Source organism: Sceloporus occidentalis, unplaced genomic scaffold (assembly GCF_023333645.1).
Source record: "Sceloporus occidentalis isolate IW3139 unplaced genomic scaffold, rSceOcc1.0.p SCAF_21, whole genome shotgun sequence".
NCBI classification, from domain to species: domain Eukaryota; kingdom Metazoa; phylum Chordata; class Lepidosauria; order Squamata; family Phrynosomatidae; genus Sceloporus; species Sceloporus occidentalis.
Window position 1 is genome coordinate 10,002,624 of NW_028317001.1, and position 19,157 is coordinate 10,021,780.

General features: G+C 43.6%; 2 protein-coding genes across 5 annotated transcripts in view; one reads left to right on the top strand and one right to left on the bottom strand.

Moving 5' to 3' along the window:
* The first annotated feature begins 3,728 nt into the window (after positions 1-3,728).
* On the top strand, positions 3,729-16,343 carry LOC149301581 (uncharacterized). Of its 4 annotated transcripts, none has more exons than XM_089484060.1 (4): positions 3,729-4,645; positions 8,706-8,872; positions 11,216-11,336; positions 15,223-16,343. In XM_089484060.1, exons 2-4 carry the CDS (start codon positions 8,798-8,800, stop codon positions 16,038-16,040), a joined length of 1,014 nt encoding a protein of 337 aa, XP_089340186.1. In that variant the 5' UTR covers positions 3,729-4,645; positions 8,706-8,797; the 3' UTR covers positions 16,041-16,343. The 4 variants fall into 4 exon arrangements, with proteins under 4 accessions (XP_089340186.1, XP_089340187.1, XP_089340185.1 ...); XM_089484061.1 differs by having other exon boundaries at positions 3,729-4,483; XM_089484059.1 differs by lacking the exon at positions 3,729-4,645 and adding an exon at positions 5,961-6,030.
* A 911-nt stretch (positions 16,344-17,254) lies between these two features.
* LOC149301582 (uncharacterized) overlaps positions 17,255-19,157 on the bottom strand; it is a 65,796-nt gene continuing 63,893 nt past the window's right edge. Inside the window, exon 7 of the mRNA XM_089484316.1 lies at positions 17,255-17,258. Coding sequence (XP_089340442.1) covers positions 17,255-17,258 — 4 coding nt within the window. The remainder of the gene's footprint in view (positions 17,259-19,157) is intronic.

The window sequence follows — 19,157 nt, forward strand, 5'->3', positions numbered from 1 at the left end:
CAACAACAAAAATAACAAAACAAAGCGCTTAGTTTTTGAAAGTAAAAGCATTATTAAGAGAGGAAAAAAACCAGACTTGGGCGCTTCTACCCTTTTACAACCAGCTCAGGCTGTGTCTGCACTGCAGAAATATTCCAGTTCGAAACTGTGTTAACTCTCCTGGCTCCATCCTGAGGAATCCTGGGATTTGTAGTTTGTTAGGCACCAGAGATCCAGAGCCACCCCAAGGCAAGGCTCTCCAGGGCTCTCTTGGCCCTCCTTTGCTTGCAAATATAGTGGGGCCCTGGTATACGTGGGGGATCCGTTCCGCCCCCTGGCGTATACCAAAATCCGCGTATGCTCAAATCCACACGTGCCAACATTGGGGACAAAAGCCCCTCTCCTCTCCTCCCCTCCCCAACTTTTTCCCTCCTCACCGCCACGGTTGGGGGAAAGGCCGCGTGGGGATGTTGGAGGCCAAGAGGGCTCCAGCCCACCATCCGGCCCTTCTGCGGAGCTAGCAGTGATTGCTGCGGTGGCAGCGAAGAGGAGGCAGAGGATCAGCGCCAGAGGCCTCCTCTCCACCTCTGCCTGCACGCCTCCACTGTCATGACCGCTGAAGGGCCGGGTGGTGACCCAGAAGCCTCTTGGCCTCCAATAGCCCCATATGGCCCTTGCGCCATGGCGGCAGTGGAGAGGGGGCCGAAGAGGCCTCTGGCAGTACTCCTCGGCCTTCGCTCCACTGCCAGCACACTTGGCCTCCAGGAGAAACACCTCGCCTTTCCCCTGGCCTTGGCAACGAGGAGCCCGAGGTGGCGGAGCAGCAACACCAGATGCCTCCTCAGCCTCCTCGCTGCCACCGCAAGCACAAAAGGGCCAGGTTTGAGTGTTGGAGGCCAAGAAGACTCCAGCCCAGCACCTGGCCCTCACGCAAAGGCGGCGGCGGAGAGGACGCCTCTGGCACTCTCCTTGGCCTCCTCTCCGCCGTCACCATCACCACCACAGGAGTTGCCGGCGGCGACGGCGGAGAGGTGTCTGAGGCTTGGCCTCCTCACAGCCGCAGCTCCACAGCCGCCACCAATGCAAAAGAGCCAGGTGCAGCCTGGAGCCTCTTGTCTAGCTTGTTCCATGTTTTTGTTTTATATACTGTTTAATTTGGTTAACTGCTATTAAGGGACATAGCTATGAGATTCTATGATATGGGGTGCACTATAAACCTTTTAATAAACGAACAGGGATTGCAATCCTGTATATTCATATTATCAGACATAACTCCAGAGAATGTTAGCCTTTTGGATGCCAAAAGGTTCCTCTCCTTCTTCAATGCAAGAAGCAACACCTCAGCTGCCTTCTAGAAGATAAAGCAAAAAGGCTTCAAAACCACTGAAGCCTTGGGCAAGTCACACTCTCTCAGCCTCAGAGGATGGCCATGGGAAACCCACTCTGAAGAAACCTGCCAAGAAAACCCCTTCAGAGACTCCCATAAGGTCCCCATAAGACCTGGAAACAACTGGAAGGCAGACCCCAAGAACAACATTGGAAAATAGGTGCAATCCTTGCCTTGGGAAAGTGTAATGACTGGGCTCCAGTCAATGGAGGTCTTCTTCAGGCAGTAAAGGGAGGTTTATGAAAATGCAGAATGACATCACTGCTACGGAAGGCTCTCTTGACGAATCGGAGAGCAAGATAAAGGTTCTTCTGGAAGCTTCCGTGAGAAGGAGATATAAGGCCTGAGAGACCAAGAGACAGTTGGGGGAATTGTGTCGGTTGGAGATCGAGAGAGAGAGTTAAAGAGCGGATCTTGGAAGTTAGTCTCAGAATTGGACACTTAGGTTTATTTATTATTTTAATAGTTTATATGAATTGAATATTATATACTTACAAATATTGTACCTGCAAGATTCTTAATATCTTGTATTACTTACATTTTACATATATATCGTTATCTATAATAAATACCTCCTTGGAGTATCTACTACTTGACGCTCCTTTTACACGTGTTTTGGATCGGTTGATGCTTGGGAAGATCAGGAAAAAAGTAGAAATAAGGTTCCTTAACTGGTCCCAGTGTAGGTTAAGGGAAATCCTCTTATAATTCACTGGATGGAGGCAGAGTGATTTAAGGAAGTTAAGGGTCTGCTGGGCTAAGAGGAGATGGACACTCGGCAATTTTATTTAAACAGTGTGTTGCACTCAAATGCAATGAATGTATTTAAAAAAATGTTAAAATACTATAAAAACTAATTCAAGCCTGTGGGCCACGCCCTACAGACATAAACGTAAAATGAACAATCAGTACTGGGCCAGAAAACTGCAAATCCCATGGGAACATATACAGTACAAGAAATATCAGTTCATTTGTGCCTCACAGAATGAGATAAAAGGGTATACAACAGAATAGAGAGTGCACAATGACTAACAAATTAAAAGGGATAATGCAGTATGCCCATTACAAAATAATGAATATTGACCAAACGCATCCCAATGGAGCATACCCATAGAGACGGGATGTCCCCATACACCTTATGAGTATCTTCCCAAGAGTATTTCATTAGGTATTTATGATTCATGCTCTTTTAGGTATATGGTCTTTGCTACTATTTATATGGCAATGTATGTGACCCATTTTCATTTTATCTTTACAGTTGTACATGACCACTGAGGAAGACACATATGTCGAAACGCGTGGCCCACAGGCTTGAATTAGTTTTTATAGTATTTTAACATTTTTTTAAATACATTCATTGCATTTGAGTGCAACACACTGTTTAAATAAAATTGCCGAGTGTCCATCTCCCCTAAACTTTTTGCTCATTCACCTGCTTGTGTTTGTTTAGGGATTCACCTCCCAGCTTTTTTCCTTCTGCTGGGCTAAGAAGCCAAAATGTCTGAATGTCTAATAACAATTTGTAATCCACTCTGATAGCCTTTTGGCTGAAGAGAGCGGTATAAAATCATTATTATTATTATTATTATTATTATTATTATTATTACAGGGCCGCAGTTTGGCTGCTTGGACCACCGGAGATCATCACAGTGAGTCAGTTGGAAAAGCCCATCTCGCTCCAGAAAATAGAGATACTTGAGGAGTTTGCACTCTACGTCTTTCTGTAATAATAGCTACAAAACTGATAATAGCATTTGGGACATTTAGTCTTTTAAAAACAAATATGGCAGATTTAAATGCTGCTTTGAAACCTCTTTCCATCTGCCAGCTTTGTGCTGGTTTTGGGGGAAATGAGAAAGTGTTGGGAGGGAGGGACTGCGAACAGAATTAGGAGATGCATTGCAGGCTATGGACAGTTTGCGGTCAAGAAAGGTCCAAAACACATGGCAGCAATAGTCGAGTTTAAGAGTGCTTTAACTGCCCTGGCCCAGTGCTAAGGAATCCTGGGAAATGGAGTTTATTGGGGCACCAGAGCTCTCTGACAGAGAAGGCTCAATGTCTCACAAAACTACATTTCCCAGAATTCCCTAGCACTGAGCCAGGGCAGTTAAAGCAGATTGGATTTTTGCTGCAGTGTGTTTTGGACTTAGGTGACCCTTTGCAAGTCACACTCTCTCAGCCTCAGAGGATGGCAATGGCAACCCCTCTCTGAAGAAACTTGCCAAGGAAACCCCTTGATAAGATTGCCTTAGGGTTGCCATAAGTTGGAACAGAAAAAAGTCTGCAATTATTTCACAGGTTGTACATGGGAACGAGTGACAGTGTGGTGCAGTGGTTTGAGTGTTGGGTTACAACTCTGGAGGCCAGGGTCCAGTGCCCCACTCCTCCATGAAACCAGCTGGGTCCCTTGGGCAAGAAGTCACACTCTCTCTGCCTCAGGGAAGGCAATGGCAAACCTCCTCTGGACAACTCTTGGCAAGAAAACCCCAGGAGAGGTTCCCCAGAAGTTGCCAATTACTTGGAGGCACACCACAAAAACTACAAAGCCTCAAGAAAGAGACAGTGTGGTTTATTTAGTTCAGGGGTAGGCAACCTTTTTGAGCCGGGGGCCGGGTTGCTGTCCCTCAGACAACTGGGGGGCCGAAGCCAAAAAATAAATAATTAAAAAAAATTTTTAAAAAATTAAATAAATAAATAAACCGGGACAAATATTGGACAACATTTTCAAATGGTGGACCCTTTTTTTAAAAAAAGTGGAGGGCACGCAAGGAAATTTGCTCATTTTTTAAAAAAATGTTAATATAAATGCATGTTTCTGAGGCGTCTATAGACAATTGCCCCCCTTGCCCCTGCGCGCGAGGCTAAAGGCCCCGGTGGCAATCGGTGGCAGGACCGGGCTGGGGCCGGTCCCAAGGCCTTGCTGGGCTGCATTTGGCCCACGGGCTGCAGGTTGCCTGCCCCTGATTTAGTTGCTGGAGCATTGGACTATGACCCTGGAAACCAGGGTTCAAATGCCCTCTTGGCCACAGAAACCCACTGAGTGACCTTAGGCAAGAAGTCACACTCTCTCTCTCCCTGAAGGCCTCAAACTGACAACTGCCAAGCTGTGTAGAAGAGGTAGCCATCTTGGGTTCTGGTGGCCATTTTGTGCTGCTTGTGACTGTGGGGAATAATGTTCCGGAACCTTCTCTGAGGCCTCAGTTGAACAGAGGCTTCTCTTTCTCTCCTGAGGCTCCAGAAAGAGAAGGAGGCCAGGCTCCTTGCGCCAAAAGGAAGAAAGTGTGTCCCTTTGTGTGTCTTTTTTGAGAGGGTTTTCTTAGCTCTGCTCCTTCTGGGGAACATGGGTTTTAAAAACGATCAGAAATAGGATGATAGTTTTAATACAAGCCTTGTTCTTCACAGACATTGGGCTTTGGCTTCTAAGAAGAGACTTGTTCCCCAAACAAGGCAAAAAGTAGCTCCTTTGGTAGGTTTTAAAAGTCTCTCCAGTTTCAATATTGAGAGATTTTCAGGGAAGAAGGAAGGAGCCAGACCAGACCATCCCATATGACCAAGAATGTAATATACAAAGATGCAAACAAATAACAACAAGAAGAAAAAAGACTAGACTGAAAAACAAACTGCTTATATTTTTAAAAAGCAGAACTATTTTTAACAGGATAATAAGTCAATTTGGGTGCCTCTATCCTTTTACAACCGACAGGCTGTATCTGCACTACAGAAATAATCCAGTTCGAAACCGCTTTAACCTGGCTCCATGCTATGGAATCCTGGGATTTGTAGTTTGTTGTGGCATGAGAGCTCTCTGGCAGAGAAGGCTAAGTGTCCCAAAGGTAAAATCCCAGGATTCCATAGCTCTGAGTGGTTAAAGTGGTGTCAAAGTGCCTTATTTCTATAGTACGGATGCAGCCTTCTTGGGAAAGGGGCTGATGATGGGGAAAAGAGGAGGAATGCAGAAGGAAAGGAGGACGGACGGACGGATGGACGGACGGACGGACGGACGGAAGGACAGAGGGCCACCTGCAGCTGGACTGGCCTCCCTGAGCGGTCAAGACCTGAGCTGGGTTGTGGACGATGGGCTCTCTTAATATTAATATCAATATCTTTCACTATTGATTGTAATTAAGGAGGGGATCAGGTTCCTCCTTTCAATAGCATCAGGGAAATGTTTAGATGTGGTTAAGGTTTGGAAATCCTGTTTGGGGTCCCTTCTGACTTTGGGGCCCTTTCATCCTCTATTTTGGTTTCCCTGAATGCCTCAAACTGAAAACTGCCAAGCGCTGAGTCAGAGGCAGTCATTTTGTGCTGCTTGTGATTGTGGGGAATAATGTTCCGGAACCTTCTCTGAGGCCTCATCAGTTGAACAGAACTCTGACCTTCCATTTTGGGGCAAAGGAGGGAAGGAAGGAAGGTGGAAGGAAGGAAGGAAGGAAGGGGGCTGTGGGGGTCTGAGGAAGGGGAGGCAAGGGACTCAGGGCCAGTGGGGAGGCTGGGCTTTGGGGGCTGGGAGAGAGAGGTGGGAAAGAGACCCTCCCTTTGGGCCCTAGCTGGGGAGGGTCCACCGGTCCTTGCCTCCCCCTTTGGGAAAGGAGACCCCCTCAGCCCCATGGACTCACTCCTGCCACTCATTCCTAGAATGGCTGGGACTCAGAGGAGTTTCCTAGGTATTGCCACCTTCTTCCCTCCATGGCCATTGGCACTGACCTTTTCCCCATTGCCTTCCCTCTCTCAGCCCTGTGGACCTCCTCCTCCTTTTAAGGAAGTTAAAAGAAAGAAACATAATTTCGGACATAAATAAAGATTCAACATTAACATCTGGCCAAAATAAAATTAAGAACAACTTCCAAGTATTCTATGCTAAATTCTATAAAGGATCTCAAATGTCTAGAGCCAAAATAGAGGAGTTTTTGGAAAAAAGCTAACTTAAAGCCACTTTCAGACCAACAAAGAAATATATTAAATGGACCGATAACAACAACAGAAATCATCTAAGTAATAAGAAAATGTTTAAAAGGGGAAAACACCAGGACTGATGGCTTCACCGCCAGTTATTATAAAGTATTTGAGGGTCAATCACTCAAATTAACGATAAATGCCATCAAAGAAAACCATTATCCTGAAACATGGAAACAAGCTTTTAGCCGATAGACTCAAAAAAGTTCTTAAAGACTGGATTCATAAGAATGAATCAGGATTTCTTCCTCACAGACAACTCAGTGATAAAATAGGAAACATCTTAATTATACTTGAATATTTTGAAAGGCACAGCAAAAAAAAGCTTGCTCTTATCTTTGTTGATTTAGAAAACATAGGATGGGATATGTTATTTGTGACACTTGAAAAAATGGAAATAGGAGCTTCTTATTTAAGATGGAAAAAGGCAATGTATAAAGATCAAAGAGCCAAACTAATTGTTAACTATAAAAACCAGAATAATTTAAGATTTCTTAAAATGAGAGTCTTCTCAGACGACATTTGTATTCCCTGGAGAACCCAGAAAAGAGAACAAGACAATTAATGGATGTAATAGTGGAATTCAAATATGTTTCAGGACTAAAAGAGAAAAAACAACATTAATAACAAAAAATATGGGGAAAAGGAAGAACAAATCCTGGAAGAATCTAGTGGATTTAAAGTGGGAAAGGATGTTAAATATCTAGGAATAAATTTAACAAATAAAATTCAGATCTATTTCAGAATAACTATGAGACACATGGAAGGAAATCAGAAAAGACCTAGAAAAATGGGGGAAATTACACTTATCGCTATTAGGAAAAATGTCACTGATCCAAATGAGTTTCCTTCCTGAAATGCTGTTTCTGTTTCAAGCAATACCCATCATCCAGAATGAAAATCCCTTGAATCTATGGCAAAAGGAAATCTCAAAATTTATTTGGAATTAAAAAAGAGCCAGGATAAAAACGAAAATACTTTGTGATGACAAAAGTAGAGGAGGGCTGGGTTTACCAAACTGAAAACTTTATTATGCTGCTTGTTGTTTAGTTTGGATTAGAGAATGGGTTTTGTTAGAGAATGAACAGTTGTTATGTCTGGAGGGTGAACATTTAAGGTTTGGGTGGAATGGATACCTAATTTATGGCAAAGAGAAAGTTCATAAAGAAAGCACAAATCATTTAGTAAGAAAAGCTCTATTGAAGATCTGGGGAAAACAAGTGTAGAATATGTCCAAAAATACCTTTATGGTGTTTGCTGCATGAGGCTCTTTTCGGGAGGAAAGGTATCCAGAAAACGAAATGCTTAAGATACAAGGATGTCCTGAAAGAATTGCAAGGACAACTAGAGATCAAAACACAAGAAGAACCTAAAGAATCTGGCCTAGATTGTCACTGGTATCTTTATCATCAAATGAGGGAGAGGTTTAAAATAGATGTGGAATTAGAAGGAATACAAAATGAAACATGGGAATTGTGGAGCCATGCTCCATGTTCATTCCATGCCTGATGAGAGTGTTGGGTGCGAGGCATTGGAGAAGCATCCAGCTGTGTTTCTATAGCCAGAAGCCAAAGGAAGGCATTCTCCTCTGAGGGCCACTGGGGAGGTCAGGGGGTTTCAGCAGATGATGCGCTCATTTCACATCTAGCTACAGGGACATAGCCAGGGTCCTCTCCAATTCCCCATCCCCTGACCCCCCTCCACTCTCACAAGGCATGGAGTGTCAGGACCATGGTGAACAGGTCTGAGGAAATGACATGCATGTGGCCACTAGGTGGAGCTGTTGTGGAAGTCATTGACAGCTCTAGTGGCAGTTAGATGTGTCAGCATTTAAACAGTGCATCATTGGAATGTTGATGCAACTGTCAACTGTCATTCTCAACTGTCACTGAGGAAGATTCAGACAGTGTGTGCCTCAGAGTGGGTTGTTACTGCTGTGGATGGTGGAGGGTGTCGATGTATATAGTGTTGTACACAGTGGAACTTCTTATATGAATAAAAGCCTCATCTGAGAGAAGATTACAGTGTCTCTTTGCTCATTGAGAAAGCGACAGGTGTTTCTTCAGCTCATAAGCTACTGACTACAGTCAAGGTGGAGAATCTGGTGCCATACGTTAACGTGTTTCCTCACGTGCTGCGCAACATAGCAACGTTAAAAGCGTTTTAACATGGAGTATCTGTTGTGTAGGGGAGCTGCAGTTAATCTATGCTAGGTCCAGGGGGCTTTGTTTGGTGAAGAGGGAGGAAGGAGATACCCACCTCTGCATTGGATCAAAGGAGGCATATGTCACCTGCGTATCTCACTAGCAGCATGCTGTTCTCTATGTCTTTGAGTGACGCAGGGTTTCTTGACAAACCAAGCACTAACCCTAGTCTCTTTTCTCAGGAACTTCATCTCGGTCTCTTTGTACACTGCGTTGGGGCATATTTTACTGGAAGAGACCCAAGTGCAGGGCCACCAGGACCCCTTTCCACCTAATGGCCAACACAGAGGCCAAGCGGAGGGAGTTGGGCTCCAAGAGAAAGAGACAGTCGAAGTACAACAACTCTTTGGTGAGTCGCCATCCTGACTATTAATTTCATTTGTGTCACTGCTAGGCCTGCTCATGAAAGCAAGTGGAGAACATATTGTCCCAGTTTGGCAGAGAAAGTCCTGGTTAATCCTCTATCACCCCACTTTTTCAGAGGCTTTCAAAAATGTCCCGTTCCTTTCTCCTCCTCCCACTTTCCCCCGTTTCCTCAGCTCTCTTGGATTGCTGCAAAATGACTTCCAAGGTGTATGGACCCCTTCAACTCAAAAGGGGGGATAGGAGAGGAGATAGGTTGCCAAGGTCTTCCCTTGCCGGGAGGCTGAGGCAATAGCAAACTGCTGTGCCCTTCCTAGTTTGTTTGATCTTCCTCATAAACAACTTTGGCCATCCTCAGCACCTTCTGATGTTGCTTGTCCACATGTGCCTTGCTTTTCCTTTCTGTGAAATGTTGGGGATATGGAAGACCATCTCTGGATCTAAACTGAGGGTGGGCCCAGTGGCCCTCAAGTCCAGAGTGCTCCCCAGAACTGGTTTTTAAAATGACATTTGCCTCCAAAATTTGGCAAGAAATGGCTATATGCACCATAATTCTCTTGTGGCTAAATGTTGTATATGTGTTGGGAATGTCAGTATCCTAATCCATCCTCAATATCCCAGCCATGGCCTAAAATATACTGTTTATTATATTGTATATTATGTTGAAAATATCTGAGACAAACTGGATCTCAAAGGCAGTACCTTTTTTGCATATGTATGATGGGTATGATGGGCACAAACGGGACAAAGTCTTTAATGGATATCTATTGAGGAAACCTTTCATTAATAACTGGCTAACTGTGAAAAAATGTTTTACATTGGACTTTCACTTTGGGTTTCCCCACAGGAGGCTTTTTTAGGCCAATGGGGAAAAGATCAGAAATGGATAAGGTACAGAGAAATATGAACTCATGATAATGAAGGAAATGTTATATTATGATTAAAGGAAGAAATCATAACTAAACTAGGCCATATGAATTGGTTGAATTATATTCAACTTAAAGAAGGAATCATAGAATCGTAGAGTTGGAAGAGACGACAAGGGCCATCAAGTCCAACCCCTGCCATGCAGGAATTCACAATCAAAGCATGCCCAACAGTCTGCAAAGCAATCTTGTGGCACCTTGAAACCAACTAAAAGGAAGAGATTGGCAACATGAACCTTCATGGCCTTGTGCCCAATTCATCATATGCATGATAGACCTTGTCACAATAGGTTTACCAAGCCAGATTTACAAAGGATAAGAGTTTATTTGGTTTTGAGAAAGAATATAATGAATATTAATGAAAGAAGATGAAAAAATATATTATGTAAAATATATAACATCTTACTGAAAAGATCCCTTGAAGAAGTGGAAATTAATGATTCTATGACAAAATGGGCAAAAGAGTTGGGATACAATTTAGACTTGGAAAAATGGGGAAAAGCTAGATTAAAAACAAAATAATTACTGTAGCACAAAAAATAAAAGAAATTTATTTGAAAGTTGTAAATAGATGGTATCAAACACCATTCTCAGTAGAAAAAATTATAAATTAAAGGATAACCGGTGTTGGAGATGCCAAAAAGAAATGGGTACATATTTACATATGTGGTGGCAAAGCACATATATAAAGTCTTTTTGGGTGAAGATTCATTTGGAAATAAAGTTAATATTAAAAATTGATTTTGAGTTTGGACCAGAAATATATCTGTTAAACAAGACCTTATTACTAGACCCAGAGGAAGAAAGGAAATATTGGGAAATATTATTATACTTAATATCGGCTGCCAGAAGGATAATAGCAAAGAACTGGAAATTACCTATAATAATCCCAGAAATAGAGACTTGGCAAAACAAAATTCAAGAATTGAAAGATCTAGACAGATTAACAGCATTAATAAACAAGAAGGATATGGTTAAATGGGGAAAGGATTGGGAAGCTGTAAGACTTTATTTAGCGGCTGCTCAGTAAGGAGAGGTACAAGAAACAAAACCTTTCTATTCATACCTAGAGATAGGGGAATAAGATGTTGTATTAAAAGATAAAATTATACAGTTTCTTGTGGAGAGTTATCAGGAATAAGCCTAACAGATTTATAGCTTGTTGATATATGTTTTTATTTATCTTGTTGTAAACATGCAAGCTTTGTAAAAAAAAAAAAAAAAAAGATGTATTACCACAATAAAAAAGGGGGGAAAGGCAGTAGCTTTTTGCTTGCTAACAGAATTTAAACTTTATTTCCTGGACTGAATTCTGAAGTGATGAAATAATATTTGGATGCACCATGTGCTTTCCTCCCCTTTTGCTTAGTCACTCTCTGGATGAGGGCTATTTTCTATTTCAGGTGACCTTTGCGGATGTGGCAGTATATTTCTCAGAGGATGAATGGAAACTGTTGACCAAGAAACAGAGACTGATGTACAATTATGTAATGATGGACAATTATGAAAATGTGGTTTCTGTAGGTAAGGAATCTGAATCTGTTGCTCGTTCTATAAAGACTGAGGGTCCTTTCATACTATATTATCATGTTGCTTTGGTTCCACTAGAATAATAGAATCATAGAGTTGGAATAGAGCACAAGGGCCATCCAGTTCAACCCCCTTCTGCCCTGCAGGAATACACATTCAAATCACCCCCAAGAGATGGCCATCCAGCCTCTCTTTAAAGACCTCCAAAGAAGAGGACTCCATCAAACTCTAAGGGAGTATATTCCACTGTCAAAGAGCTCTTACTGTCATGAAGTTCCTCCTAATATTTTGGTGGAACCTCTTTCCCTGTGTCTTGCATCCATTGTAGTGTCTCCTTTTCTCTGTAGCAGCAAAAAGCAAGCCTGCTGCTTGCGCAACATGACACCCTTTCAAATATTTAAACATGGCTATCATATCCACTCTTTATTTTCTTTTCTCCAGGATAAACATAACCAGCTTTCTAAGCTGCTCCTCATAGAGCTTGATGGCTTTCATACCCTTCACCACTTTGGTTGGCCTCCTTTGGACATGCTCCAATTTGTCAACATCCTTTTTGAATTGTGGGGCCCAGAACTGGACACAGGATTATTCCAAGTGAGGACTGACCAAAGCAGAATAAAGTGGCACCATTACTTCCCTTGATCTAGAAACTATTCCTGTATTGATGCAGCCTAGAATCACATGGGCCTTTGTAGCTGCCTCATCACACTGTTGGCCCATGTTCAACTTGCGGTCTACTAGGAGTCCTAGAGCCCTTTCAAGCCTAGTTTAATTGTGATAGCAACATCCTGTAGAATATTTGAATCTGTAGTTCACTGAGGCACTATTGCTCTCCAGTTTCTAAGGATTCTAAATACTCCATCCTAAACTGCCTATTATAGGATTTTGTAGGAAAAAGCCATAGAGATTAATACTTTTCTCACCCAAATGGTACTCAGCACATCCCTGGGCAAGTTTCCTACCTCTTTTGGCCCCTCTTCCATCCTTTAAAGGCTCTGGAGAGTCTTCTTGGGGGAAAGACCTCCCTTGGGTCTGCAATGGCTCAGAGAGGGCCCAAAAGTGGCAAAATGGCCTCCATTTCCCCAAAGGGATGCTGTGGGATGTTGAGGGGCAAAATATTATTTCACTCCCCTCCCCCAGGCATGTGGGGTTGCCCCTGAGGTCTCCTCCAAACCCCATCAGTAGTCCATGCCTGTCTTATAATGTTTTAAGGCTGCTCCCTGGTGCTTGACCCTCACCAAAATTGGAGTCCAAGTCCCAGCCCCCTTGCTCTGCCTTTGCCAATGAGTTATTTGTATATTGCTTATCCTGCCATTATCAACCAATGAGCCTCAAAGTATCCTTTTTTTGAATCACACTCTGTGGGTATGTGTCTGTGATAGAGAGACGGAGAGAAAGTGAAAAATTGAAAGGCAGGGAAGCTGAATATGAGATGCTGAAGCAGTGCAGATGGCAAGAGGGAAGGTTGGAGAGTGGAGGAAGAAAGGAGAGGGGATCTGGCAGATGGGAGCCAGGAGGGGAAGGCAGGAGCAAAGCCAGGATCGCCTAGCTCTGTGCGGAGAGGAAGGGACCTCTGGGAAGGGCCAGGAGAGGGGCCTTGGGGATTGGGAGGCAGCCACCACCCTGACAGATTTTAAGAACTGAACTGGTGAGAACCGGCTCAAGTCCTTGTTTTCAAACATATTAAGGGGTTCCATTTAGAAATTATGAGCAATGTCTATGAATAGAGGAAAAGGTGACAGAAAAATTCCTTTTTCTCTAATGTTTCTTTTCCAACCTGAGCTTGCTTAGCTCCATGGTTGATTCCAGAGGCTCTTTGTTACCCGAAATGCTGGAGTCTGGGGAGGACACTCCCAAGTGCTATGCTTTTAGGGGAATTTCATACTTCGTTCAAAGGGGAGATCGGGGCAACAGTGGCCTCGGGAGTCATCCCGTTCCCCCCCCCCCGGCATTAGGGGAACTCAGTGTATCCTCGAGCCCTATTTACATGAATGGTGCTCCGCGCAGTGGAATGTCCGTGCCCGGCACAGTCACAGGCGCCATTAACCCTTATGGGGCACGCCTCCCTTTTTCCTACTGTGGCTTTTAGTGTATTCTGAAATCCGCCCAAGGCGTGCCCGCATGTGACATAGGTGCACTGTACACGCTTGCACACACATATAAGTGTTCACACGCACACACAAGAACTAGGTAACAAAGGTGGGAGTGGTGAATAGATGTTAGGCTTTGCTAATGGTAATACATAACCTAGACAGAACTTGATTCCAATTGCTGAGGGTCCAGAATGGGGAGAGAAGTCAGTAACTCCCAAGGCAAGTGGAGCTGGTGAGTGTAGTGAGATGTTTAGCAATGTAAACCAACAGAGAGTCTGTCTGCAACAAGACTGAAATATTTATACTGAAATTGTTGCTAGTGGGCAGAACCTGAGTTTTCTATAAGGTTTAAATCACTTTAGAATGTTTTCTGGGTGGGGAAAATATAGTCCAAAATCAAATTGAATGCAATAGGTGCTTGGTGCAAATACCTCAGACATAAGGTACACCAGTCCTCAGGTCCTTGTTGGCTCTGAATTCCAGTCCTGTTCAAAAGCCAATGTACAGCGCAATGTGAGAATGATGCTCCCAGATGCAGCTCAACTTAGCAAAGTATGGAAAAAAAATTCCAGGTACAGGTTTTGGCAATGCACTGACCACTTTTCACACTTAAAAATAAGTCACTGACACAGTTGATTTCATCTGAATCTTTGGGAGTTCTCTATCTTGAGTTGCAAAATAATAAAAGTATTTGCAAGCTCTCCTCTCTGACTTCCATCATGCTCGCCATCTCTTGTATATACAACTCCAATCCAATCCTATACACAGCAATTCACATGTGAGGAGTATACTGTATTGGCTGTGATTCATCTCCTGGTGCCACACAGCATGAAGCATCCTCTGCAGTTAGCTTGCATCATGCCATGTGCTCTGACTTAAGAATCTATGGCAGTCTCACAGGAAATGATGCCACCTGTCAATCAAAATATTTTTACTCATGTTTAATGGAATATTTTTTCAACAGCCCTTTGACTATCAGCTTCCACTGACTCCCTCAAGGTAGTCCCCATCCAGTCTCTTCTTTGCTAGCTCATATGAGTAAGGATACAATCGTTCCATGTATTTAGGGGCATAAGCAGCAGGATCATGCTCAGGTCACCCACTCCAACTTTATTAATTTAATATCAAATAGGTGTTGTGGATGATAGGCTTTAAAAGGTTGTGACAGAATAGAGTAAGGCAGAGGAGCCAGATTTTGTTAACAATTCAGATTTATTCAAAGCTAGCTGTCCTCAGTACAATTCCCATTCTAACAAAACTGAGGCCCAGAGCCAAAGAAAATGGCTACCTTTATAGGAAAACAAACAAAGAAAACTCATCTTCATCACTTTATTGGGCACTTCACACTCCAAACATATACATTTCCAACAATCATAGTTCAGATACATGAATACATTTAAATATACTTTAAAATACCTTTGGCTACACCCCATTGCTCCTTATCAGATATGGTGGCACTCAGAGGAACCTCTGCCAGTGAAATTACATTCTATAGCAGTCTTTTCCTAATGCTCTTTGTTGCCTTTAAGTGCTTGGACAAATGCTTCACCTTGAACAACTTCAAATCTGCTCCCCTTCTGCATTCCACTCTCCCAGAGGCCTCTATTCTAAACTGTGTACTTTGGTTCACTCTCATACTTTATTCCATCTAGATATACATTGATTCTTGCATATTACCAAACACTGATATTTGGGTTTCTTCACCTCATAGAGAGGTGGGCTTGGGCTAAAACGTTCCTCTCTTAAATCTGATATTCAGTATTATCTGTCATTATCCTTCTTTACAGAAGAACGTGTCAGTCATGAGAGAGTCCACACATCAGAGAAGCCATACAACTGCCAGCATTGTGGGAAACATTTTGCTTACAAGTCAATCCTTGTCATGCATCAGAGAGTCCACACCGGAGAGAAGCCATGCAAATGCCAGCATTGTGGGAAATGTTTTTATTTGAAGTCAAGCCTAGTGACACATCAGAGAGTCCATACAGGAGAGAAGCCATACAAATGCCAGCATTGTGGGAACTGTTTCTCTTTGAAGGGAGACTTAGTGAAACATCAGAGAGTCCACACAGGAGAGAAGCCATGCAAATGCCAGCATTGTGGGAAATGTTTTTCTCAGCTGTCAACCCTACTGACACACCAGAGAATCCACACAGGAGAGAAGCCATACAAATGCCAGCATTGTGGGAACTGTTTCTCTTTGAAGGGAGACTTAGTGAGACATCAGAGAGTCCACACAGGAGAGAAGCCATGCAAATGCCAGCATTGTGGGAAATGTTTTTATTTGAAGTCAAGCCTAGTGACACATCAGAGAGTCCACACCGGAGAGAAGCCATACAAATGCCAGCATTGTGGGAAATGTTTTTCTCAGCAGTCAAACCTACTGACACACCAGAGAGTCCACACAGGAGAGAAGCCATACAAATGCCAGCATTGTGGGAACTGTTTTTCTCAGCAGTCAAACCTACTGACACACCAGAGAATCCACTCAGGAGAGAAGCCATACAAATGCCAGCATTGTGGGAACTGTTTTTCTCGGCAGTCAACCCTACTGACACACCAGAGAATCCACACAGGAGAGAAGCCACACAAATCCAAGCAGTGAACCAACATTATTTTTGTAAAGAAGGAATAAAAACTATTTTTAAATCCTGCGGTGCTAAGAAACGGCCCTTATGATTTTATATGTACGGTTTGTCTGTCCATATGTCTGTTTATATTTTAAAGTTATGTTTTGTTAAGTTTAGGTTTTAGTTGCTACTAGTATAGATAATTGCTTTGGGTTATAAATTTGGCTGGGGATTATGGGTCATGGTTTAGGTTAGTTAGACGGGGGGCTGGGATTTGTTGGAGCTAGCTAGAATACCAATGATAGCATTCAGAATTTGTGGGATGTTGGCTGAAGAAAGTTGGGGACTGGTAGTAACAGAAAGGGAGCTAGCTTCTTTGAATGTCTGGGGCAGGGAGAGATTGTGCATGTGAGAAGGAAGGCAAAGTGGGGCTGGTTAATAATGGGGGATGGATGGTGGGAATTGTAGGTGGGGGCTAGGTTTGGTAGAAGGTGGAGTTTTAGGTTTTGGGTTTCAATATATCCTTTGGCTTGGGGAGGGCAGTTCTGGCTTAATCACTGAATTTCTGACTATGTTTTCAATAAAGTTCTTTGCTATTTCAACACATTGGACTCTTTGATGCACAGAAGTTCTGAATTTGCACAAAACTGACACCTTCTTCTCTCCTCAGCCCTCAGCTCCATTCCCAGTTATAAGAACAGGCCGCCAGCAGAATGAACAGCAGCAGCAGTAAGGCCCTGGTGATCCCTGTGCATGATCAGAAGGGGCCTTTCGATGTATGTGTGCTTGTGCAGTCTCACACCTGAAGCCATTGCTGCTTTCACAGTCTGTTCTGAGAGAGGCAAGGAAGTGGGGAGAGCTCTCGTTCTATTGAAGGAATGGCTAGAGGGTCTCCCAGCGGGGGGAGGGCTCGGGGTTATAAGAAGGAAGAAAGCCCCTCTTCTCTCCCCAAAGAAAGGGGAGAGGGCTTCCCAGGCCTCCTCTCCTTCTTTCTTTCCCTTTGTTCTCCTCAGGGGATTCCTTGAGGCCTAGGTACTTGGGGGGTTATTAGGAGAAAAGAGGGCAGGAAGGACCCTTGGAGAGAGGTATGGCCATGGAGGGGATCAGGATCCAAAGGTAAAAAGGGCTTTGAGGAGCCCCCTTCCTCCTGGAAAGTGGGGCAGAGGAAAGACCCTCCATTCTTATGCCTCATTGGAAATAACATTTTTTGGGTGGGAGGAGTTTTCCCTGGGGTCTTGTGGAAGGGGCTCTATCTGGGCAGGAGAGAAGAGCCCAAATTTAGGACACAGACAAGAGAAGGCAGATGGAGGGACCCAAAGCCCCTTCTGGAAAAGGGACACCCCCATGGTAACCTCGGAACTAGGCTTAGAGGCCCACAAGATTTGGATTTTCCTTCACAACAACCCTGCAAAGGAGGAAAAGGAGAAAGACCTTCAGCCCCTGAAAGATTACCCCCCTCCCGGTTCTGGGAAAATGCTGAAAGGGCCTTGGACCCCCTTGAAGGGATGTAGGTTAAAGGATGGGAAGGAGGAGGGAGGGAGGGAAAGTGCTGAGGGCAGAGAAGCATAAAGGGACTGCTGAAGTGGGGAGCATCTGGGACCTGATCCAGAAATCCACCTCCCAGAACCCATTGTTAGAGCCTACCACAGCTCAGTGTGATGCTTTAAATGACCATTTCGCAGATAAAATCTCTCACAGAAGAACCAACTTCGATACCAGCATAAGATGATGATAATAATAATAATAATAATAATAATAATAATAGATTTATTTCTAGGTTACAACAATAAAATACATTGAGATTACAATAACATCCAAAAGAAATCAATCCCTATGCCCACCCCGATCCCAATACTAAAACTGGATTAAACAATGATAGTATAAAAATAGTAAAACAGTAAAAACATTCGATTAGAGGCTATAGGTGAGGTGTCCAGTGACTCTGTGAATAAGATCATACTGGATCATTTTGAATCTGTGAGTACCAAGGATGTGGACAAGCTCCTTGGAAGTGTGAAGAAGACAAATTGCCCTCTCAACCCTTGCCTTTCATGGCTGGTCATCCAAGGAGGAGATGCTTTGAGGACTCACCTGAGATATATCATAGATGCATCTCTTAGTTAAGGCTATTTTCCATCTTGCTTAAAAGAAGCGGTGATATGGCCTCTTCTGAAAAAGCCCTCCCTAGATCCCTTGGACATGAAGAATTACAGACCGGTCTCCCATCTTCCATTTCTAAACAAGGTGATTGAGAAGGCAGTTGCTCTTCAACACCAAGTAGTCTTGGAAGAATCAGATTATCTAGACCCTTTTCAAACTGGCTTCAGAATGGGATACGGAGTCAAGATTGCTATGCTCACCTTAGATGATCTCCACTTGAGTATTGACAGTGGAAGTGTGACCCTGTTGATGCTTTTGGACCTCTCAGTGGCTTTTGATACTAGTGAACATGGCATCCTTCTGGAACTCCTGAGAGAATTGGGGATAGGGGCCAATGCATTGCAATGGTTCCGGTCCTATTTCTCAAGCAGATTCCAGATGGAGATGCTTGGGGACAGTTGCTCCTCTAAAAAGGAGCTTAAATCCAGCATTCCCCAGGGCGCCTTCCTATCCCCAATGCTATTCAGCATCTACATGAAACCGCCAAGAGGGTTCATCCAGAGGCATTGGGCGGGTGCTATCAGTATGCTCATGACATCCAGAGATATCTCAGTGTCAACTAAAGAAGGCATCTCCCTCTGAATGAATGTCTTGAGGCAGCAATGGGCTGGATAAGGAAAGAAAAGAATGAAACTGAATCCAGATAAAACGGAGGTGCATGTTGTTGGAGGTCCTAATCTGAGTATGGAGGTTTGTCAACCGGTCCTGGATGGAGTCACACTTCCCCTAAAGGACTGTGTTTGCAGTTTGGGGGTGCTCCTGAATCCATTGCTCCAGATGTCAGCTCAGATAGATGCGATGGCCAAGAATGCCTGTTATCATCTTTGACTGATACACCAACTGTGTCCCTTCCTGGAACCTGAAGACCTAAAAACTATGGTGCATGCGCTGGTAACCTCACATCTTGACTTCTGTAATGTGCTCTACATAGCGCTACCCTTATATCAAGTCCGGAAACTTTAACTAATCCAAAATATGGCAGCCAGAGTGGT

What these genes read in the sequence shown, in the direction of transcription:
- LOC149301581 (XM_089484059.1), top strand. Translation starts at nt 5,973, where the DNA reads ATGGACTCACTCCTGCCACTCATTCCTAGAATGGCTGGGACTCAGAGG. An exon ending in CGAAGTACAACAACTCTTTG is followed by an intron (nt 8,873 to 11,215) that starts GTGAGTCGCCAT and finishes TTTCTATTTCAG; the next exon opens with GTGACCTTTGCGGATGTGGC. An exon ending in TGAAAATGTGGTTTCTGTAG is followed by an intron (nt 11,337 to 15,222) that starts GTAAGGAATCTG and finishes CCTTCTTTACAG; the next exon opens with AAGAACGTGTCAGTCATGAG.